At 50.5% G+C, this 24,147-nt stretch overlaps 1 protein-coding gene across 2 annotated transcripts in view; it reads left to right on the top strand.

The window, feature by feature from the left end:
• The window catches only part of St8sia2 (ST8 alpha-N-acetyl-neuraminide alpha-2,8-sialyltransferase 2), a 40,759-nt gene extending 22,104 nt beyond the window's left edge, over positions 1 to 18,655 (top strand). For both annotated transcript variants that reach the window (XM_042698584.1, XM_042698583.1), the window contains 3 exons: positions 3,593 to 3,850; positions 7,468 to 7,761; positions 18,370 to 18,655. In XM_042698584.1, the coding sequence (XP_042554518.1) occupies positions 3,593 to 3,850; positions 7,468 to 7,761; positions 18,370 to 18,655 (838 nt within the window). The remainder of the gene's footprint in view (positions 1 to 3,592; positions 3,851 to 7,467; positions 7,762 to 18,369) is intronic.
• Positions 18,656 to 24,147: the final 5,492 nt, after the last annotated feature.

Raw genomic sequence — 24,147 nt, 5'->3', positions numbered from 1 at the left:
CATCTTCAAGAAGTTAGGAGAGAAATGAAATGCTTACCTCCCTGGGGAGGCGGGCACTATCTATTAACTATCACTGGGACACCAGAACCTGAGGAGAGCCTGCTGCTGGGGGCTCATGCCTGTCACCCTCACCCACTCAGGAGGCTGAGAGCTGAGGATCATGATTCAAAGCCAGCCCAGGAAGGAAAAATCTGTGAGACTCTTATCTCCAATTCACCATCAAAGAGAGCCAGGAAATGGAGCTGTGGCTAGAGCTCTAGCTTTGAGGAAAGAAGGAAGGAAGGAAGGAAGGAAGGGAGGGAGGGAGGGAGGGAGGGAGGGAGGAAGGAAGGAGAAAGAAAGGAAGGAAAGAAAGAAAGAAGCTCAGGAACAGCTCCCAGGCTCTGAGTACAAGCCCCAGGACTGGCACAAAACCAACCAACCACCTAGGGGCCCTGCAGCCTGGTATGCATTTGCAGACAGGGGAGGCAGTGGTCCTGACTCAAGTCAGGGGCAGGGGACCCCTGGGTGGGGGTGAGGGGTTGTCCACAGATGACCTCCTCTTCCTGGGGCCCAAGGCATCACTTCCTGGGTGGCCTGCCCGGTATCCACATCCCCTGTCACTGTCCCCAGGATTTATCCACAGAGCAAAGTCCCCTCCTGCAGGCCTTGGGGCTCTAAAGTCCCCTCTCCCCAGGTGATGATGAGCTCCAGATGTGGCCCGACACCTGTCCTTAAAGAGACAGGTCGGTGTGACCCGGGGAAGCGTGTCCCTGACCTTCTCAGAATGGGATTCCTCAGGCCACAGCCATCCCGGCCCCTTCCAGCTTCGGCAGCCCCGCCCGGCTGTGGCTGTGGCCCCCACGCCTCTCTCTTTGCAGGGCCCTTCCCCTCCTCTGGGTCTGTGGAGTCCCCTCTGCTGTCTCTGGCAGGACAGCGTGATTGGATTTAGGGCCCTCTGGGGAACTCAGGATGATCTCATGGAAAGATTATTCATTTCATTATATCTAGAGAGATGCCGTTTCCAAATAAGGTCATAGTCTCAGATTCCAGGGGCTAAAGGGTGGACATAAATTTTGGGAGGAGCCACCACTACCCCCACTCTTCTACCCATGGTGAAATCTTCCCTCCTGCAGTTCCTTCTTGTTCTTTCCTTTGCCATAAGGTAGAGAAATGCATACACACACACACACCTTACCACTTTTGAAGAAGACTTGATTTTGGCCTCCGTAATGACCCTTACTGAGACAGGACCATAACAAGCCTTTAGTCAGAGGGGGAAAAATAATGTCCCTCCACCTCAGCGACTCAATCACCAAAATGATTCAGAAGAAAAGATTCTGTAAGTAAATTGGAATGAGACTCAATAATTGATAGCAATTGCTCATAATTAGTTAGAAATTAATTCCCTCACAGAGGTATTTATTTATGAGCTTTCTGGGGACTCACTCTGCCTTTAAATACTTCAGCATAAGTAATTGTAAGGAAAGGGTAGCAATTTCCAACAAATATAAGCAGTGTTTAAGTCGCTCAGGACTTAGGAAAGCCAAGTAAATGAAACAATGGCTTTGTTTTCCATCATAAGGTATGACGGAGGATTACAGACCAAAATAAAATAATTTTTTTTTTAGAATCCCCTCCATGTCAACAGATAAAAGCTGGTGTGTAAAATGTAAGGAGGATCACAGTCCAGGCTGGCCCAAGCAAAGAGCACAACCCTATCTCAAAAATAACCAGAGCAAGAAAGGCTAGCGGCATGGCTCAATGGTAGAACCCAGTCTTAATAAACACAAAGTCCAGAGTTAAAACCCTAGTAACAGGGGGGGAAAAAAACATTTTTATAGAGGTATGAAACTGTTCAGCAAGAATCAGTTCCCTTGCATTGTAACAATGGAATGAAGTGTGACTGAAAAGCAGCAAGGATTCTCACTGCCCTGTAGCTACATCAGTCTTCCAACCGTAGACAGACATCAGCCACCTGACTGGGATTTCCCCCAAGATCAGGACCTCTGAAGTTGCCAGCAGAGTATCTGCACTCTGGGGGCAGGAGACCAGAACCTGCCAGTTCTCGGTGGGGGTTCACTACAGGACACAAAATGAATGTTGCTTTGATCTGAGCATCTAGTTCCTTTCTCTTCATGACTTGAATCATTTCTAAAAGTCTTTGGAGCCTGGAGCTGGTGGCTCACACCTATAATCCTAGCTACTCAGCAGGCTGAGATCTGAGGATCACAGTTTGAAGCTAGTCAGGGCAAGAAAGTCTGTGAGACTCTTATCTCCAGTCAACCACCAGAAAACTGGAAGTGGCGCTGTGGCTCAAAGTGATAGAGCATTAGCCTTGAACAAAATAAGCTCAGGGACAGCACCCAGACCCTGAGTTCAAGCCCCAAGTCTAGCAAAAAAAAAAGTCTTTAGGGTACTTAGTAACCCCAGCTGAAATGCTCTGAATCTGCCTAAGGCAGCTGTGTGTTGGGGTCAAACTACTCTAGTAATTCTATGAAGACAGCAGTTCATCTCCTCCAGATTGTGCTTTTCTAGATTGTGCCAGAGCCTTTCCTCTAAGTCAAAGTTAGCCCGCACTTAGAGAGCTGCCCTTTAGTCACTTTGTTCTAAAGCATCACAGAGGAGGCCCTTTCCTGTAAGACCAGAAATGTCAACATTTACTAACTCCACAGTAGACAACAAATCAGGGAACAAAGATCACACCCCACCAATTGGACCAACCCTATGGATGGCAGGCCATGATGCTGTCAGAGCCTCAGAGATGGATAGAAGACACCTCTCAGTCCCACAAGCCCATCTGCCCTTAGGGAAGGGAGCCTCTACTCAGAGATGCTTTCCATGGAAGACAGTTGGCCAATGAGATGCTTTTCATGGAAGACAACTGGCCAATGAGGAATGAGCGCATGTGTCATGCTGGTTCACTGGAGATTCCTTGTCCTATGGTGGCCCTGAGTTCCCTAAAAAAGGAGCCAAGATGCAGGGAGACCAGATGTCTGTATTTTCCCCAGACTGGGACAAGAAACCAAATGTCTGGGTTTGTCCTTATGACAAGGGGCTGGGACATTCACCCCTCGGTGAGGTATCCTCTGTAAAGCCTAGGCCTCCACATGTTCTACCTGTTGGCTGCCCTACACAGTCCTACACAGTAATCCGGGGCAAGCAAGTCTGAGTGAAGCTGGGCATGGCGGCCCTCTCACAGAAGCCCAGCTACTCAGGAGGTAGAAACTGGTAGGATCAAGTTTGGGAGGCCAGTGTAGACAGAAAGTTAGCCAGATAGTATCTCAACAAACAGGCTGGATATAGTGGTACATCTCTGTGATCAGAGCTATGGGAGAATTGGCGATAAGAGGACTGTGGTCCAAGATCAGATCCCATACCAAAACACAAGACCTCATCTGAAAAATAACTAAAGCGAAAAAAGGGGAGGGGGAAGGGGTATAGATGGCTTCAAGCCCTGGATCCCTGCCTACCGAGCTCAAGTCCCTAAGTTTGAACTCTACTACTGTCCCCCACGAATGAATGAATGAATGAACAAACAAACCAAGGTTGAGTTGGCAAAGAATAGCTGGCAACATGAAAACTGTCCTCATATACATTTGGTTTATCCTAGGAAACAAATCTTAAAGTTCTTGGATGCCGAGAAGGATATTTCTGTCCTCAAGGGGACACTGAAGCCAGGAGATATCATCCATTACATCTTTGACCGGGACAGCACGATGAACGTGTCTCAGAACCTCTACGAGCTCCTCCCCAGAACGTCCCCTCTGAAGAACAAGCACTTCCGGACTTGTGCCATCGTGGGCAACTCGGGGGTCTTGCTGAACAGCGGCTGCGGCCAGGAGATTGACACACACAGCTTTGTCATAAGGTAACCACCCCGGGAAGGTGCCCTGGCCCTAAGTGGCTGAAAGATTGAAAGGTAGCATTGGCCACCTGTCCCTGTTTTCAATATTTACTACACATCAGAATTGTATAAGAACATCTCCCTCTCCCTCTCCCCAGCCTTCAGATTGTACCTTTAACCAGTTAAAGCAATCTGCTGTCTGGTGGTGGGGAAGGAGAAAGCAACCTCAGAAGCTCAGGTGATTCTGGCACATACCCCAAGTTGACACTTACTGATCCAAACCAGAAGCAAGCAGTCTACAACCCTCTAGCCTATTCTTTTATAAATAAAGTTTTATTGGAACACAGCCACTCTGGCTCATTTTCACGTGGTAAATGTCTGCTTGCTCACTCCAGTGCAGAACTGAGTGAAGTCACACGGAAACGATACAGCCTGCAAAGCTGAACAATTCACTGGCTCTTCACAAGCTTGGTACTAAAGGTTGCCAAGAATATCTAGCCTGGGCTGGCTCATTTGTCTGTCCAAGTTTGCAAATCTCTTTCCAGTGTCCTAGAAGATAGCACTCTACTAGTACCTGCATTCTTCTACCGTACCTATCTTAGAAGTGAAGCTGTGACTTGAATCTTGTATTTGATCCTCATTTTCTCTAACATATCAGCGCTCTCTCGCTCTCTCTCCCCCCCCCACACACACACAAGGATATTTAGACAGTTACTCACGGTCCTGACACCTGGTCCCTTAGCCATACAATCTGAGGAATAAGGCTTTTCTGTCTCCTGGTCGAAAGTAGGCCACACAGAGCCTCAAGTTTCATTCTGCCTAGCTGTCAGCACTGGCACAAGTGCAGACCTTGTCTCACATTTCCACTGAGCCTGATCTGGTGCAAAGAGAGCCTTGTCCCCGGGCTTGGGAACAGCATGATCGTCCAACTCCCAGAACCCAAGGATGTGGGAAGAAATGGGTATGACTCTTCTTGTATCCCCTGGGATTCCAGAGCAACCATCACCTGGGGACCAAGGTTCCTTAGCCTCGGCCAGGTCTTTGTACCTGGCAGAACCAGTGGGCCCACCCCTGTCCTTTGAAGCCCTCCAGTCTAAAGATGGACTGAGAAAGTGCTGGGGAGGGAAAGGAAGGAAGGAACTGCAGCAGGCTTGTCTGATGGAAGCTGAAGACATTAGGGATGGGTCATGGGCAGTAAGAAGAGAAAGGAAACCTTTTAATCTTGGACAAACCCAGACATCTGGTTTCTTGTCCCATTCTTGGGGAAATGCAGGCGTTGGATCTCCTGGGGGGGGGGGGGTTACATCTCTTAAGGGTCTTGGGGCCACCATAGGACCAGGAGCTTCCAACTAGGAGCAGCAAACCAGCATGATGCATGCACTCATTCCTCATTGTCTTCCATGGCAAGCATTTCATTGGCCAATTGTCTTCCATGGAAAGTGTCCCATTGGCCAATTGTCTTCCATGGCAAGCATCTCATTGGCCAATTGTCTTCCACGGCAAGCATCTCATTGGCCAATTGTCTTCCACGGCAAGCATCTCATTGGCCAATTGTCTTCCACGGCAAGCATCTCATTGGCCAATTGTCTTCCACGGCAAGCATCTCATTGGCCAATTGTCTTCCACAGCAAGCATCTCATTGGCCAATTGTCTTCCATAGAAAGCATCTTTGAGCAGAGGGTAGTTGGGAATGTGAGATGCCATGTTGTCTTTCTATCCACCTTTGAGGCTACACAGAAACTGCTGCTGAACCAAAAAGCCAGTCAGCCCCAAGAAAATAAAAAGGACCTTGCAAGGGTAGCATGAAGAGATGGTGCCTGATTCAGGATTGTGTGTATGAAGTACATTCCCAGACATTTAAGGGCCAAAGCAAACAGATAGGTACATATCCCAGGTACCTTCCCTGGCAAAAACTAGAAAAATAGAGACTAAAACAAAAATAAAAAAAAACCAAAAACAGAGCCCAGTGATGATGGCTCACACCTGTCATCCTAGCTACTCAGGAGGTTGACATCTGAGAATTGCAGTTCTAATCCAGTTCAGGCCATCGAAGTCCTTGAGATTCTTATCTCCAATTAAACACCAAAAAGCCAGAAGTGAAGCTGTAACTCAAGTGATTGAACACAAAAGTTCAAGGAGAATGCCCAGGCCCTGAGTTCAAGCATGCGCGCGCGCACGTGCACGCACACACGCACACACACACACACACAAAAAAAAAAAATTAGAGATGAAAATATCACAACAAATACCAAGGAAAGCCAAGAGGGTCATTGGGGAATATTTTAAAAACTTACATTCTAACAAAGGGGAAAAATCTAAAAGAAATAAATACATTTCTAGATGCATTAGATAGACCTATCGAAATTCAGCCAAGAGGATATAAATCACTTAGCTAGATCAATAACAAGCAATGAAATTGAAGCAAGAATAGTCTCCCAACAAAGAAAAGCCCAGGTCTAGATGAATTCACTGCCAACTTCTACCAGACCATCAAAGAAGAATTAACGCCAAAGCTCCTCAAAGTATTCTATGAAATAAAAGGCTAAGGAACAGTCACAAGCCCATTCTATGAAGCCAGTACTACACTCCTAGCAAAACCAGACACAGACACAGCATATATATATATATATATATATATATATATATAAACAAATTTCCCTCGTGAGCATAAATATAGAAATCCTTTTAAAACGTATTTGTGAACCAAATTCAGCAATGTATTAAAAACACCACATACTGTGATCACGTTGATTTCACTCCAAGGATTCAAGAATGGTTCAACGTACACAAATCAGTGAGTGTAATACACAACACAATCGGTTCAAGGGATGCAGGGGGGAAAAATCACGTGATAAGAACCAAGGACAAAAATAAAATTACATGATCAGTTCAATGGATGCAGAAAAGGCCTTGGGTACATTTTTTGTGCCTAGAATGTCATGGGTTTGGTCTTTTTTTTCTTTCTCTTTCTTTCTGCACTAGGCATTGAATCTAGGGCCTTGTACATGCTAGACAAACAATCTACCTCATGAACCTTGACTCCAACCCCAAGAGACTGCCAGAACAGGAACATGAACCCTTGGATTTACTGTTTCTTAAACTGTTTGGTACCAAAAAAGGACTAGCTTAAAACACTCTCTCTCCCTCCTTCCCTCTCTCTGTCTCTCTGTCTCTCACACATACACACACACTCGTGCTCTTGCTCTCTGTCTCTGTGTCACACACACACACACACACACACATATTCTCCTCTCTCTCCCTTTCCCTCTCCCTCTCTCTCTTTCTCTCTCTCTCTCTCTCTGTCTCTCTCTGTCTCTCTGTGTCGTCCATGCCTCTCACCCACTCCCATCTTTCACCTGAACCTAGATCTGCAGGTAAGGAACCCCCGGATCTTGGCGGTTTAAACAAGTTCCCAGAGGGGTTCTTCTGGGTTAACAGATGGGAGAGGCAGGCTCTCTCTGCACCTGTCCACCAATCCATCCTTCCAACTCCCTCTGTGGTCACGGCCTGGAGCCCCGTGACTTCAGCGGTGCCTAGGGTTGCTCTCTGGGGATGAGCAGAAAGCAAGGAGGGGGACCGGATGAGAGGGGGATGCCCCTTCCCCCCCCCCCAAAGGACCACATCGCTGTTTTCTCCGGCAGGTGCAACCTGGCCCCGGTGCAGGAATACGCCCAGGATGTGGGGCTCAAGACAGACCTAGTGACCATGAACCCCTCGGTCATCCAGCGGGCCTTTGAAGACCTGGTCAACGCCACGTGGAGGGAGAAGCTCCTGCAGCGGCTGCACGGCCTCAACGGCAGCATCCTGTGGATCCCGGCCTTCATGGCCCGCGGAGGCAAGGAGCGCGTGGAGTGGGTGAACACACTCATCCTGAAGCACCGCGTCAACGTGCGCACCGCCTACCCGTCCCTGCGCCTGCTTCACGCCGTGCGAGGGTGAGCGCCTCCCGGGCTGGGGGGGGGGGGGGATCCGCCCCGCCCCGCCCCGCCCCGGGGTACATCCCGACTCCCAGGACCTGGATGACCCTCGTAAGCCACCTGAGCCTCTGTGCTTCAGAATAGGGGTGGGGGCCGGTGTGCAGCTGTCATCCGGCGTGCCGGGTTTAACCCGTTGGCAGTGCCTACCTGCAGTCTGTACTGAGAGTCTGGGAAAGCAGAGGTCACGAACACGGGAGGGGAGACGGTGGCTGTCGGGGTCACGCAGCTGCCTTCCCAGCTAGCAAGAACGGTCCTGGCATAGGTGATGGGGGCTGTTGCCAATCGCCCGGACAGAAGGAAGGCAAGGCGGTGATGGCGTAGAGGAGGCTGGTGCCGGGGGTGGCGTAGCCGCTGGGTCGGCGGGGCTGTGGCCCAGCTGCACCGGCAGCCAGGTTTGATGAGGGGTGCTATGGAGGGCGTACCCGCGGGTGAGAGAAAGAGGAAAACCCAGGGTGACTCTGAGGGTGAAAGGGGTGTGGTGGGTGGTGAGTCTCTCCTGTAAGAAGAGGTCTGCCCAAAGCCTGTGTGTGTTTGGGAGCATAGAAGAAGAGAGTTCATTCTTCAGTTGTAAGTGTGAGGTACCCCTTACAAGTAGATAATGTAATCCCCGAATGTATATATGAGATGTTATATAATTCTCTGCCATAGGTATTAATTATACATGTATTACATATTACATAGGATAAATACTATATGTGGCATATACATGATGCAGTTATAGATTATATATGTTATGTATTTTATATCTTCTAGAGGATAAATCTTATATGTGGCATATATATTATATAATGGTATGTATATGTATGTACATATAATATATACATATGTTGTTATGTTATGTACATATAATATATACACATATTGTACATATATATATATATATATATATATATATATGTGCTCTGATCTCTGAGTCTAGATCCAATTCCACTCAAACACATGGTAGATCGCAGCTGTGCCCTAAGGATATGGGAAGCTCAGGGCACAATCTGCTCACCAATCAGGGGACATTAGAAGGCCCCTCCAATGGGGCCTGGGAGGCTCCCGGAGTCACTCACTCTGCGGTACCCAAGCCTGTGATGAATGCTGGAGTCGTTTTGGTAGGGCTTGTCACAGGCAACTCATGTGAAAGACCTAAGGAGAACCTGAAGGGGAAAAAAAAAAAAAAGGAGGGGCAGCCAGGCTCCACCAGTGGCTCACGCCTGTAATCCCAGCCACTCAGGAGGCTGAGATCTGAGGATCACGATTCAAAGCCAGCCCTGGAAGAAAAGTCAGCGAGACTCTTATCTCCAATGAACTGCCCAAAAAGAAGCCTGAAGCTGTAGCTCAAGTGGTAGAGCGCTAGCCTTGAGATCAAAAACTCTGGGCTGTGAGTTCAAGCCCCAGGACTGGCACCGGAGGGGGAGGGGGAGGGCATCAGCATCTACACTCATGGCTGATGGAGTCCAAGTGGGCCCTGTTCAGATTTGAGCCTGGCTGGCCGCAGCCCTTACCGTTCCAGGCCTCTTTTCACTTGATGCCATCATAAAACAGACCTGCCACAGCAACCCACATCTCCACGCTTTAAATATCATTGCTCCCTGGAAGAAGGAGACTTGTAAGACGGTTTAAGAGTTCAAAGGGATAAGAGAAGAATAAGAGCTGCCCCTGGATACTGAGAGCAAAAAGCCAATGGATGGAGACCAGGCAGCCCGCCACCTGGAAGAAATCCTGCAAGCCAGAGCTATTTCCAGCAATAATTGACTCGCTTTCATGTGTCAAAATAGCATTAAGCCCCAGTAATGAGCCCTTTAAACAAACAGACTGTTCATCCTGAGAACGTGGCACCCCCCACCCCTTGCAGGAGCTCTGGGAAGCTAGCTGCAGGAGCTACTGCAGTGCAACAAGTGGGCTGTCCTGCTTGTAGTGGGGGAAGAGGACCGTCAGGGCCTTCACATGGTCTTGCGTGGTATCCTGGTCCCTCCAACTTCGTGAGGCTCTGAGTGCAATGGAAAGGGCGGACATGGCGTGGCCAGAGGGGAGGGGCAGGACGGGGCCACGTGAAGAAAAGACCAAGGGACTGGCAGGGCATTGGTGGATGGTGTCTGTAATCCTACCTGCGCAGCAGGTGGAACGGGGCGGGGGGGGGGGGGGGAGGGGGGGAGAGGTGGATGGCAGTTGCAGACAGGAAAGCAGGGGCAAAAAGTACTTCCCAAGACTCCATCTCAACAGAACAACAAAACCCTCAGCACAGTGGTACACACCTGTCACCCCAGATATGTGTGGAATGTAAGTGGAGGGCTGCAGTCCAGGCCAGCCAAGGTTAAAAAAAATTTTTTTTAAAGCAAAACTGCCGGGCGCCGGTGGCTCACGCCTGTACTCCTAGCTACTCAGGAAGCTGAGATCTGAGGATCGCAGTTCAAGGCCAGCCCAGGCAGGAAAGCCTGTGAGACTTTTATCTCCAATGAACCACCAGACGACCAGAAGTGGCGCTGTGGCTCAAGTGGTAGAGCTTAAGCTGAAAAGCTGAAGAGCTGAGGGACAGCGCCCAGGCCCAGAGTTCAGGCCCCAAGACCAACCAAAAAAGAAAAAAGAAAGACCTTACCTCAAAAATAACCAAAACAAGGAAGGAAGGAAGGAATCTGATCAGGGCTGGGAAGGTGGTTTAGTGGTAGAGTGCATGCCTAGCATGCATGAAGTCCTAGGTTTGATTCCTCAGTACCACATACACAGGAAAAAAAAAAATAGCTGGAAGTACATTGCGGCTCCAATGATAGGGACAGTGCCCAGGCCCTGAGTTCAAGCCCCAGCACTAGCACAAAAGAAAGAAAGAAATCTGAAGGGATGGCTTTGCTTTGGGACTGGAGGCGAACCCCAGGGAAAGAGGAACTGGGAATTGGTCTCTTTGCAAAGAAAAGAAGGCTTCATCATCCTTCATGTAGAAATATTCGCTAGGCACCAACCTCTAGGCTGCAGGGTACATTGTGCTGCAGAAACAAGAAAAAAAAAATTAATGAAACAAGGATCCTGACTTTGAGACACTCGTAATCTTATACCCCTGAGAGGCTCTCGGGGTATAAAAATCAGGTTGGGAGAGGATGTGTGTGATGCCGGATCCCCAGTGGCAGCCTTTCCCCGTGGAACCTTCTGGAACAAGGCCAGGTCCTTGAGAAGGTGGAGAGCTGAGCATCTTTGGGCATTTCCCACTGGACAAGAGAATCCTGGCTGGTGTGGTGTGTTGGTTAGCAAGGTTCCACTTAACCTACAGAAGTGTGCTGACTGGAGCGTTGGGAGGCTGGAGCCTGGCCCAGAATGACTCAGCATCCCCAGGGCTGGTCCTTTGTGCGGGCTCTGGAGGAAGGAGCCATTCCCAGCCTCTCTCTTGACCTGTGAAACGGTCCTGTCACATGCACCTGGCATTCTCCTGGCCTGCTCTTCTGGCTCAAGACGTCCTTACTTACAAGGACTTTCATCATGGTGGATTAAGGCCTATCTTTGTAATCTAACTTTCCCTTCATCACCTCTTAGAAGACCCTGACCCTGAGCTGGGCTCCGGTGGCTCACACCTGTAATCCCAGCTACTCAGGAGGCTGAGATCTGAGGATCAGGGTTCAAAGCCAGCCCAGGCAGGAAAGTCCATGAGACTCTTATCTCCAGTGAACCACCAGGAGACCGGAAGTGGCGCTGTGGCTCAAGTGGTACAGTGCTCACCTTGAGCAATAAAAGCTCAGGGACAGTTCCCAGATCCTGAGTTCAAGCCCCACATCAGACAAAAAAGAAAGAAAGAAAGAAAAAGAAAAAAGATCCTGACAAAACATAAGGTCCCCTATCAAGATACTGGAAGCGAAGATTTGAACCAATACATCTGGGAAGGACATCTTCTCAGCCTGTAACAATGGGGTTGGATGCCTTCCCCTTGTACTCCAGCACTCCTCGATGCCAGCTGACGCTGGGTGATCTGCCGTGCCACCACCAGATTCCAGGGCCTCTGAATCAGTGACCTGCCATCGCAAAGAGCAAGGGACACAGCACAGAAGCCATGTGCTGGCGCTATCTGGTGCCAGCACAGCGCTGGCCTCCGTGGCTCTCCTAGGAAGCCCCGGGCTCCGCCATCCTGCAGAGCAGCCAGAAGCCCTGGCTGGAGGTGGGCCAGAGAGGAGAGAAACCAAGAAGAAGGACAACAAGCAGTCAAGCCCGGCACAGGAAACGGGAATGTGGTCGGCAGCTGGTCGTGAATGGCGCTAATTCAATTACAACAACTGGAGAGGCTGTGCACCCCGTGGAGAGGGCCGCCCCGTCGAGCAGGACAGCTGCCCGCTGGCCCAGCAGGCGAGGCTCGAGGAAAGCCCTGCGTTGGCCTGTGGAGGCCCTGGTTCAGGGCCAGGGGGAGGGCCGGTGAGCAGAGCAGGCCTGGCTGCCCATCAGTGGGGACAGAAGCCCAGGGCTGCAGAGCCTTCCTGTCCACTGAAGGGGAGGCCAGGTGCCGAGACTCTGGCAAGAAGCACGTGGATGGGAAGCGCAGTGAACCTGAGGCAGGGAGAGGGATTTTCAGGCTGTGATCTGGAGTGCATCCCCAGTCCCACTGGGCCACTGTAAATGACTAGAGTCTCTGGGACACTCTGGGGAGGGCCTGGGGGACCCAGGCCATATTAGAGGTAGCCTGGTGTAGCAGAACTCGAACACCAACAGAGACCCAGGGGGCAGAAATCAGCCTCCAGCCTTCCCACAGTGTAACCAGCTCCCCAAGACAACCCCGAATCCCGAGACTGAAGCCACATCTCTCCAACAAGGCAAAGCTGGGAAGATTCAACCTGAGAGAGTTTCCCACAGTCCCAGTTGCCCTCCAGGAGCCGTCCGTCTCTGCTCTGTCCAACAGTGTCATTAACTTCTCTGCAGAAAACCCTCTCCCTCGTTTTCCAGCAGCCACAATGGCCACGCGCCACGAATCCAGGAGACCGCGGGGCATGTGTTTTAAAACAATTCTGGCAATCCCCCCTTGATTGATGTCCGCACCATAAACTATAATGCCCAATCGTCACACCCAGGGAGGTGGCCAATTTGAAAAAGAAAAATAATTACTGCCTGCTTTGAGAAGACTTTGCCTTCTAATTAAAATCTCAAGACTGGTAGAGGAGATGGGGCATTGTCAATTCACCCAGCTAACCCCCGTAGGGAAGGCAAAATTAATTAGTTTGTGTTTTTACACCCAGCTGATATCCTAAGGAAAGAAGTAGATCACAAGTCAGGCACACACACACACCTACACACACACACAAACACACCCAGTCTGTAAATTGGCCAGAGTGACTGAGGAGATGGAAGGGAAAATCGAGAGTGATTTGTTCCCGTATAACTCAGTCCGGTTCTATTACAAGCTACTTATTAAGTGGTGCCCTCATGGCCCGGCCAGAGCCGAGGAGACAGAATAGGAAACAGGCTGGTCCCTCCATTCATTCATTCATTCATTCATTCATTCATTCATTACGGACTCTCACACTGGCTGTTAACACCTTTTCCCTTCCCGCTTAGCAATCCTGGGTGGTACCTGACCTGATCCTGCCCCTTCTCCTCACCCCTCCCCAGCCACAGGGCTGCGTGCTCAGCTGGCTTCCCACTTCTTTTCCACAGCTTTCCATTTTTCATCTCCCAGATGAATATTTGCCAAGCATAACCAGACTGGGGATCCTCAACGTGGGGTAGCGGGGGCTCCTCTAACAGACCCCACAACCAGGGCTCTGGCACAATGGAGGCAGGTTCCTCACCTTGACCCCCAATTGTGATGCGCTGACACTGACTCTCTTCCAGCCAGGGATTTGGGGATCTAGGATGCAAATGTTTTTCTTACTCCTGTCTTCACAGAAGGCCTTGAAGTTCTGCAAGTCAGGGAACAAGAAAATGGGATGGGGTGGGGGCAGGAACTAGGGGCAGGTGGCTCACACCTGTTAGCTATTCAGGAGGCTGAGATTGGAGGATCACGGTTCAAAGCCAGCCCGGTCAGAAAAGTCTCAGTGAGACTTTTATCTCCAACTAACCACCCAGAAACCAGAAGTGGTGCTGTAGCTCAAAGTGGTAGAGCGCTCGCCTTGAGCAAAAGACTGACAAAAAAAAAAAAAAGTGGGGAAAGCCACTTTCGTTGTCCCCCGGGAGCCAGAATGGACCACATGACCGCAACTCAATGACAGATATCCTGAGAGATGTGAGGGGAGCCCGAGGGGTCAAATGTCAAAGGCTTCGAGACCCGCCCTGGGCCTGCGGATGTCTCTGAACTGTAGCCAGGAGTGTGGGCCGCAGCCCCAGGAGACGTGGGAGTGTGGGGGAGATCAGCCCATCCTGTGACAAATTCCCACCCCGACCCCAGGTCGCTTGGCACCGGGAGGAAAGGAAGAACAAAAGCTCATGGTAATCAGGCAGGGTGACTGACAGCATGAGCGGGAGAAGAGCAGGAACAAAGGGAGTATTTCCAGGAGGCTGGGGGGGGGGGGGGGGGCAGTTCACCAGCGGGGCAGGTGTGTGCTTGGCTTCAAAATGGCTCACCACGGCTTCTCCCTCCCTCCCCCCCCCCAATCGAGGCACGGCTTTGGCTAGCCTGAACAGAAATCCATTTCTGGAAGCCGACCCCTGGCAAAGGCCTCTCGACCAGCAGATAAACAAAGCCCTCATCCCCAGCGTGGCATTTGGCTGGTGTGTGGCCTGCAATCCTCTCAGGGAGCCAGCCGCTGAGTTCTCAGGCAGGGACCAGGCCCTGGCTTGACAGCCAATGCATGGCGTCCGCTGCAGCCCCCTTCGGGGGTGCGGGGGAAGGCGGGGCTGGGGAGGGGGGAGGCAGGGGTCCCGAGGCTGGCACATCGTATCTAACCAGGTGCACGGGCAGCTTGCTTGATCTCAGGATGTTCACCGTGGAACCTGGGGTGGAGGGACGCTCTGGAGAGAAATGTCCAGAGGGCTCCAGGGAGGAGGAGGAGAAGGAGGAGGAGTGGCAGGGGTCCACTCGGACCATGCAGGGTTTTATTGGGGGTGTACATGATGAGGCCTGGCCCTGAGTTTGTGGTGGCCAGACCGGCTGGCCTGTGCTCTGCCTCTGTCCTGATTCCCTGCTGGAAACCCCAGGCCCTGGGGAAATTTCCAGAATGAACCAGGAGGAGGGGGAGGGAGTCAAGTGACAGGCTTACGGGACAACTGTGGCTGTCTGCAGGGCCATCCACGAGGCTGGCACAGTGCCCCGCTGTGGCCCTGTAGGACACGGCCACCTCCACGGTGGCGAGAGGGAGGGGAGGCTCCTCAGGTCACACCAGGAGCAAGGTTCTCCTCAGTCAGAGGGCTGGGAAAGCCTTCCAGGGCATTCTCCTTGCTTGAATATGGATGGCATGCTTCAATGGAATTAAATGGATTATTAGGCAATCTTTCCCCTATTCTGACTCAAAGAGTAATGTACACTCTAAACAAGGTGATGCAGTGCGTCTTCTGAGTTCCTTCTTTTTCTTCTTCTTCTTCTTTGGTGCCATTCTTAATTAAGGCTTGAACTCAGGGCCTCAGTGCTATCCCTGAGCTTTTTCTTTTTCTTTTTTTTTTTTTTTTTGGGTCCGGTGTTGGCGCCTGAACTCTGGGCCTGGGCGCTGTCCCTCAGCTCTTCAGCTCAAGGCTAGCGCTCTACCACTTAAGTCACAGTGCCACTTCCGGCTTCTTTCTTTTTTGCTTATTTGGTGCTGGGGAATCGAACCCAGGGCCTCATGCATGCAAGGCAAGCACTCTACCACTGAGCCACCTTCCCAGCCCTCCCTGAGCTTTTTCAAGTGTTCTACTACTTGAACCACAGCTGCACTTCTGGCTTTTTGGTGGTTAATTAGAAATAAGAGTCTTAGGAGGTGGGCACCGGTGGCTCATGCCTGTAATCCTAGCTGCTCAGGAAGCTGAGATCTGAGGATGGCAGTTGGAAGCCAGACCTGGCAGGAAAGTCCCTGAGACACTTACCTCCCGCTAAATCACAGAAAAAGCCAGGTATGGCTCTGTGGCTCAAGTGGTAGAGTGCTAAAATTGAACAAAAGGAGCTCAGAGACAGCACTTACCCCCAGAGTTCAAGCCTCAGGACCAGCAAAAAAACTAAATATAAAAAAAATAAATAAAATGTAAAAAAGGCTTTCACAGACTTTCCTGCCGGGGCTGGCTTTGAACCGCAATCCTCATCTCAGCCTCCTGAGTAGCTGGGATTATGGGCGTGAGTCACCGGCACCTGGCTGGGTTCCTCTTAGCTTTAAGATGCCCCTTTTGGGTTTCTGGGGTGCCTGCCCCTCCCCTGCACACATCCCCACCAGCCTTTTGGCTTTTAGCTTTTTAGCTCAAAGCATGGTGAACAACACAAAACAGTTCCATCCTTCAGTGGTATGTAACTGCTCATGCCTGGCATACGCTCACACTTGGCATGAATGTAGTTGGTGTGCTTGATTATAAAACGAGGCCCACCCTGGTGATGCACAGAAGCTATACTGTGCTGGTCCTTGCTTTCGGTGGTGAGCAGAGATTTGTTCCATTAGCAAGCGTGAACCTCCGGAATGGAGTCCTACCAAGGTTAAGGACATAAAAATGTGAACAATATTTAGTGTAGAGTCACAGCAGTCAGGAATGTGTAGTGGAGAAATACATCTTTCTATCTGTAACCCCCCCATTTGTACGACTACTTAATAACATAATAAAGTAAAATCAAAAAGGATTACATCTCTGTATATCACCTTTATGATAAAAACAATTTTTAAAAAAAGGATTACATCTCTGTACATCACCTTTATGATAAAAACAATTTTTTTAAAAAAGGATTACATCTGTCATATACCAGGCTTCATGGCTCATTCCTATCATACCAGCTATTCACAAAGCAGAGACTGAGATTCACTGTTTAAGAATATGCCAGCATGGGGAGTGGGGGGAGGAAGACCCTATCTTAACCAATAAGCTGGGCACAAAAGACATCAATAGAAGGTTTGTGGTCCAGGCTGGTCTGATTTCCTATTTTAAAAATAACCAAAGCAAAATAGGCTGGAAGTGTGACTCAAGTGGTAGAGCACCTGCCTAGCAAGCATAAAGCCCTGAGTTCAAACCCTAGTACTGAAAAAAAAGAAAAGACAGAGAGGAATTACAACTTTCAACCAGGGTAAATACATTGCTTTTAAAGGGAGTAAGGTAAGCAGGGTAAAGGGAAGTTTTTATTAGAAAAAAAGAGGTTAGTTCACACAGTCTGGTAAGTCTGGATTAGCAGATGTAATGAGACCTGGAATTCATTCTCTTGGAATACTAGACCCTGAGGGTTTCTTAGAGATCATCTGGGCTGTTTTCCATCCATGTGTAAGAGAGAAAACTCAGGTCCCACAGAAAGAGGTTTCACAGAACAGCGGTGACCAAACCATCTGTTAAGTCAAGCCGTCTGGCAGCTGGTTTCCTGTCTGTGGGAGGGGCCGCCTCTTCCTCTCTGTGTACCCATGGTACACCAAGGGCCCTGTGTCCACGCCGCGCAGAGCGCCCAGGGACTAATACTCTGCTTTCTCACTTGTCTGTGTTTCCTTTCATGACCCTTTCTCCACGTGTGTGCCAGTCCTGGGACTTGAACTCGGGCCCTGGGTGCTTTTAAGCTTAAGGCTAAGCTAGTGCTGTACCATTGAGCCACAGCTTTGCTTCCAGCATTTTGAGGGTTCATTGGAGATAAGAGTCTCATGGACTTTCTGGCCCAGGCTGGCTTTGAACCATGATCCTCAGATCTCAGCCTCTTGAGTAGCGGGGGAAGTTCCTTTGCGTCTGTGTGTCCCCTTTGAGCTCAGGACAGTCCGGTAGACTCCTTTGTGAGAAAGCACACAGCCAAGCTTGGTCCACCTGTCTAATAAATTGCCAGTCCTCTAGGGAGTGAGCCTGAGACCTGTCAGCTGCAAGGTGAGGGAGCGCTGGGCGAGATACACTTTCCCTCTTCCTGAGGAAGGGTGAACAAATGCAGTCATAGAGTTCAGCAGACACGCTGTGGAAAATGAACTATGCAACTTGTGGGTGGGGATGGGAGGGGAAAACCAGGGGAAAGGAAACAAAGGAGGGGGTGACATTGTCCCCCCCAAAAAAAGTCTTCAAGACTCCATATCCAAAATTTCACCAGCAAAAAGCTGGACTACTGGTGTGGTCCAAGTGGTAGAACCCCTGCCTACAAAGCTCAAGACTCTTGAGTTCAAACCAAAGGGTTGACATTGTCAAAAAAAAAAATGTATTTATAGCCAGGTGTCGGTGGCTCACACCTGTCATCCTAGTTACTCAGGAGGCTGAGATCTGAGGATCTCGGTTCAAAGCCAGCCCAGGTAGAAAAGTCCAGTAAACCACTAGAAAACCAGAAGTGGTCCTGTGGCTCAAGTGCTAGAGTGCTCGCCTTGACTCGAAGAGCTGAGGGAGAATGCCCAGGCCCAGAGTTCAAACCCCACAACCAACAAAAAAAAAAAAAATGTATTTATTAACTGATATAAACCCGCTGGACAACACCTTAATATTAAACAACAACAAAAAATTATAATTTCCCTCTTTCTGGGAAAGATGATTCGTCAACGCATTTCTTTTTTTTTCTTTCAGATACTGGCTAACTAACAAAGTCCACATCAAAAGACCCACCACCGGGCTCTTAATGTACACGCTGGCCACGCGCTTCTGTAATCAAATCTACCTCTACGGCTTCTGGCCCTTCCCACTCGATCAGAACCAGAACCCCGTCAAGTATCACTATTACGACACGCTCAAGTATGGCTACACCTCGCAGGCCAGCCCCCACACCATGCCCTTGGAGTTCAAGGCCCTCAAGCATCTGCACGAGCAGGGAGCGTTGAAACTGACCGTGGGCCAATGTGACGGGGCCACGTAGAGCCGGAGCCACGTGGGACTCGGTGGCTCACATTTCAGGCCAGATGGGAGTCGGGAGTGGCACAAACAAACATAGCAACAAGCAGGCTAGTGGTTTTCTTTGTTTAAAAAAAAAAGTGTAAAACAGTGACCAGAATATATATATCTCTCTAAACCTGCATATATATATTGACCTGAGTATTTATAATTGTGTGGTGTTCATCTAGCGGTAGGCAGATAAGCCACAGGAAGTGGGTGTGAAGAACTCGCCCAAGCCAGACGGAGACTCAGTCCAGCTTTGGGGGACAAAGGACTTGCTATAAAGAGAAGCCAGTCGGTCCCATGACGTGGGTGATAACCTGGTTTCCAGGGTCAGAGGGGACTCTTAAGTTCTTGGATGAATGGACAGACACCTGTTGCCAACTTCCCCAGACCTCGGGGAGATGTTGGAAAGTTCTGGGCAGCAGATGCCCAAAGAGGACAGCTTGAGTCAGTCAAGAGCGGTGCTCTGCATAGAGGAGAGAGGTTGAGTTCGGTTGGACTGGGAAGCACAAGAAAAGCGGGGAGCAGAGGCCCCGGCGGAATGAAGGCCTCGCGCCATGAACTTGGAGTTTTGTTGCCCAGGGGCTACGCCACAGGTGATACACGTGTTCCAGACGAGTATCTGCCGCAGTGGGGAGATTCAGGGAGCCGTGATGGACTGTCCAGCGAGACCGACAGACTGATCAGCACCAGGGATTTCGGATGGAGCAGCAGACGGTCCTGAAGAGGTCGCAGATCCTAGAAGACGTTTTGGAAAATCTGAGACCCTCCTCTGAAGGTTCATTTTACCTCCAGAATGAGGCAGAAGAGCGTTGAACATGTGGTTGCGTGGGGATGTGCTTCAAAGCCAGGAAGCGATCCTGGGACTTCGCTGCCAGGGTAGTTCCCCTCTGCCACCAGGCAGACCCAGCAAAAGCTTGAAAAGGGCACTGGTGAGAGAAATGTCATCCTTTTGAAGACACACACTGGTGTCTTTCTAGGTGCCTTGCAGATTCCCAGCCAGGGAGCGCTGACAGAGCGGGAAGCATCTGTCTCCACGGCTCTGCAGCTGTTGATTGCTTTCTGCAAACCTGCACTCTGGGGTCCCTGCAGCCACACTGCTGTGCCCATGTCACTTTCTTGTCACTTTTCCCATCCTGATGGTCACACTCGCCCGCACGGAGCTCCAAAGCTGAGATTTTCTTTTTTTTTTCCTTCCAATCCTTTCGGGAGAGGCCCCAGAGTGGTCCCACCCCCTCCCACTGTCCCCTCCTGTCTACTCGAAGACTCACATCCAAGACTGCTTTTCTCCTACAAACCCAAGGCCAAATTCGGTTCCAAACACTACACGCACTTCTCCAGGGGGCATCTGGGCTCGAGGCGAATAACTTAGGAGCTGGGATCACGGGTCAGGCGGGAGGGGACAAGCACTAGCTAGCTTGATTTGTTAGATGGACTCTCTCGCCCGATAAATAATAGTGTCTTAAAACATATTTGAAAGATAAGTAAAAAACCATTATCTCGAAGGTGAAGAGAGTTAAGATAAGTAATCAAGATCTGCTCCTGAGCAGATGAGGCTGGACGCAGTGAATCCGTGGCAATTCAGAACAGGACATCTTTGCTTTAAATTAATGGCTGATGGGAGGAGAAGAGAGGCAATAGAAATCTATCCAGAATCACACACACACACACACACACACACACACACACATACGCATTTCCCCGCCTCAAACCAAGAAGCAACAATGCATCACTACATTTTTTTTTAATCCCTTTGTTCTTATTGTTGCTAGACATCTGAGATTTGGGATTTGCACCACAAAATGAATATTTTATAAAAAAGCAATAGCCCACTAACAGCCTCAGTGGGGACTGAGTGATCCCACCTTCTCCCAAGCTGGGGGGAAATAATTAGTCTCATATTTTATGTGTCCCTAGAGCCTTTCATCCTGAGGATCTCAAAGCCTTCGGAAGACAATTTCTCCAGCCTGCAGCGCCCTGAGAGAGCAGGCAGATGTATCAGCTGAGCCTTTGATGGATGACCCAAAATGCTAGATTCCAGAACATTCCATAGTGAAGCCTAGAGGTCAGGGCCTGGAGTGAATCCTCAGCTCTGGGCCTGCCACCACCAGCACCTTCTTCCTGCGGGGAGTTTTGAAGCCCGAACTCTTTGGAGAGTATGGTCTCAGAGGTAGGTTGTAGTCTGCCTTCGGGTCCCTGCAGAGAAAGGCAGGAAGCCCGCGACCATACACCTGCGTGGCATTTCCTAACCCGGAGAGTTCCACGCCGCCACACTACCTAATCATCTGAGCACGCACTGGCTGCTGGCCTCCGGTGGCCCTGGCTACGGCCACCCTGTTACGGTCAGTCCCATCCCCGCTGAACCCTGCAGACCGTCTGCCTCGAGACCTTAACTCATCCCCACCTGCGGCCTCCTTCGCTGGAGAAACGGAGCCGCCTGACCAGAGGTCTGGCCTCATCTCTTGTCCACTTCCCTCATCTTCCCCTTCCATCTTTGAGGAAATGAGAGCCCTTCCCCGGGCTGAAATCATTCTCCCTCCCACACACACCCAGTGTCTCTTTCTCTGTCCCTTTGATGCCCCCTGCATGCCATGTTCTCATGGCTTCTTCTCCCAACAGCCTCACGCCATGTATTTATATATTTATTTATCTATTTATCCGTTATTTATTGACATTTCCTACCTTGATCTTAAAGCCTGGGTGGATCTGTCCTTTATTTTCCTCTCTTCTGGCCCCTTCTTCCCCTAGGATTCTCCACGCCACCCCCCGCCCACTGCAAACCACCCATCCAGTGCCCCTACATATACACCGAATTTCCCACCAGCAGCCTCATGCCTACCTGCAAATCCAGCCACCACCTCCCCTGGGACACCCTCCACGCCTCCTCAGCTTCTGGCTCAGATGATGCATGTGGCATGGTGACACACTCCACCTGCTGTGGTAGCCGCATCCTAAGCCCCACACATCTGAGGCTGAGTGCTTCCCCTGTCCCACCATCTTGGTTTTTCTGTTGCAAGACTCAAACTCATCTCAACCGCACAGAGTGAGATCTTAAAGTCACCTCTTTTTTTTTTTTTTTTTTAACATACTGGTACTAGGGCTTGAACTCGGGACCTAGGCACTGATCCTTAGCTTTTGTACTCAAGGCTGGTCCTCCACCACTAAAACCACCTCTTCACTTCTGGATTTTTTTAGTGGTTAATTGGAGATAAGTGTGTCATGGACTTTCCTGCCCGGGCTGGCTTCAAACTACAAGTCTTAGATCTCGGCCCCCTGAGTAGCTGGGATGTCAGGCATAGGCCACAGTGCCTGGCTCCCTAGAATCATCTCTGACTCTTCTTCCACATGCTCCCTCATCACCCTTCCCAGTGCTTCACCCTCCAGACCACTCCTTAGCATAGCAGTCTCCTCTCCCAGAATGCCTTGTGTGTGCGCCCACACTCCCAGCCCCCCCACAAGAGTGCAGTGACTTCCATTTCCAGCTCTTCACAAGCAGTCGATTAAGTTCCCCCTGGCCCATGAACAAATGTTCAAGTCTTCATCCTGGCATTTACAAACCACCCAATCAGATCCCTGTTCTTCCTACACGCCCTGCACTGGCCAATCAGGAAGCGGCGTGCTTCCTGGAAGGGGCACCATGTTTTCCTTGTCTCTGTGCCTTTGGCCTTACAGTTTTCATTTCCTGGATTGCTTCTGAGTTCCACGCAGAGAGCGCATCTTTCATCCAAGTCCTTCCTGATCCACCAACCGCTGGGGTCTCTCCCTCTGCTGAAACACCATAGCACTTTATTTGTACCTTTCTCATGGCACTGACCATACCCCAACTTGTATGATAGTGATTTGTGCACTCGTCCAATGACTGTCCTTAGACTGTAAGCCTGCCGAGGGCAGGGACTGTTTTCTTCATCTGTATTCATCGCAGCACTAGGTGTGGTGCATAGCACACAGCAGTTGATCAATAAATGTTTGTTGGATCCAATCCCAGACGCCTGGAGGGGCCTTCATAATTAATGAACTTATTTTGCATTTCCATCCCCCACCAAAAAAATGTCATAAAACACCCAAAAACTATATAGGTGGATTGGGCCAAAACAGAAATAATCATCCATGATAGAGGTGACAAAGTGGAGGCTGTAGCTCACTGGTGGCCTTTTACCAGGTTCTGTCTTCACTCCAGGGCATTTCTGTACATTGCTGCGATTGGGTCATTGTACGCTGAATGCTGACCGCTCCCCACAGGCCTGGCTGGCCCAAGTCTGCTCACCTCCTTTACAGGGTCAGAGCAAACCCCGCCCGGTGAGCCGCACACTTTGGACCTTCACAGGCCCAGGGCGTGGGGCTGGAGGAACTCATCAGTCATCGTGGCTGCTGGTGTCCCAGATTAGGAAAGCATCCATCCAGATGGCAGCGGGACCAGCAGCTCCAAAGGGGCCGCTGTCTGATACATCTCTTCATGCCTAATTAAGGCTCCCCTTCCGGAATGAATGGAACAGGGGTGTTTATGGATGCTGGTCAGATGGGACTCCAGACGTGTGTACTGCCACATGAACGCCCTTAATAGAAGCCCCGGTGACACAGACAGCCTGTGCCCCCCCCCGTCCTCCCCCCCCCCCCCCCCGCTGTCTCTCACCAGCCCTCCCTTTCTGTCTTCCCAGCCATTTACTATGTACCTCCCTCCTCCCCCCTCCTTCCCCTCCATCCCCCGCCCCCTTGGCAGGGTGATTCCCAGGCTGTCCGATTGCAGCTCTTTCCTTGGCTGTCTGAGCCTTGATGCGTCAGGGAAACAGGCCTCTCAGTGCCAGCCCCCCGGGGAGGGACGGAAAAACAAACAGGCGTCTGTTCTGGTGGTGGGTCATCCACAACGGTGGAAAGTTTCCATGGTGACAGCCTGGAAGTGACGATCCAGGGTCCTGGGGGTGCTTTCTGATGGTGGAGGTCCTGTCATCTGCACTCTCAGCAGCCCAGGTGGTGGAGCAATTTCCACATGCTGTGCGGATGGCACTACCCGCCCCAAGCATTAAGTTGATCTGTGGAATCACCCCTAAAATGGCCTTCTGGCCCACACGCTGTAAGCCATCCCATCCTCCCCAAGGACACGCCCCCCTCAAGTGACCTCACTTCCTCCCACTAAGTCCCACCTCCTAAAAGGTCATTGGCCAAGCCTTTAACACCTTAGCCTTTCCAAATGCTTGGCTTTTCTATAGCCCTGGGTGCTTCTGGCTCCCATTTCCCAGGTTACCTAGCAAATCTCCCAGGCAGAAAGCTGAGCTGCGATGCCAAAGCCAACATGGCGAATCCCTGAGCCCTCTAGAGGCCACTGAATGCTCATGGCAGTGCCACGAGCCAGACCCCCACACGCTGTGCCCTGGGTGACTGTCTCAGAGGACAGCTAATGAAGAGCCACCTGTGCAGCAGTGCTCTTGGTGTTCTGAGCCTCCATGAGCCCTGGTTCCAGCCCTCGGCCACCGTCCA

Source organism: Dipodomys spectabilis, unplaced genomic scaffold, assembly GCF_019054845.1.
Source record: "Dipodomys spectabilis isolate Male_0828 unplaced genomic scaffold, ASM1905484v1 ptg000233l, whole genome shotgun sequence".
Lineage (NCBI taxonomy): Eukaryota > Metazoa > Chordata > Mammalia > Rodentia > Heteromyidae > Dipodomys > Dipodomys spectabilis.
This window is presented reverse-complemented; position numbering and strand designations above follow the sequence as displayed.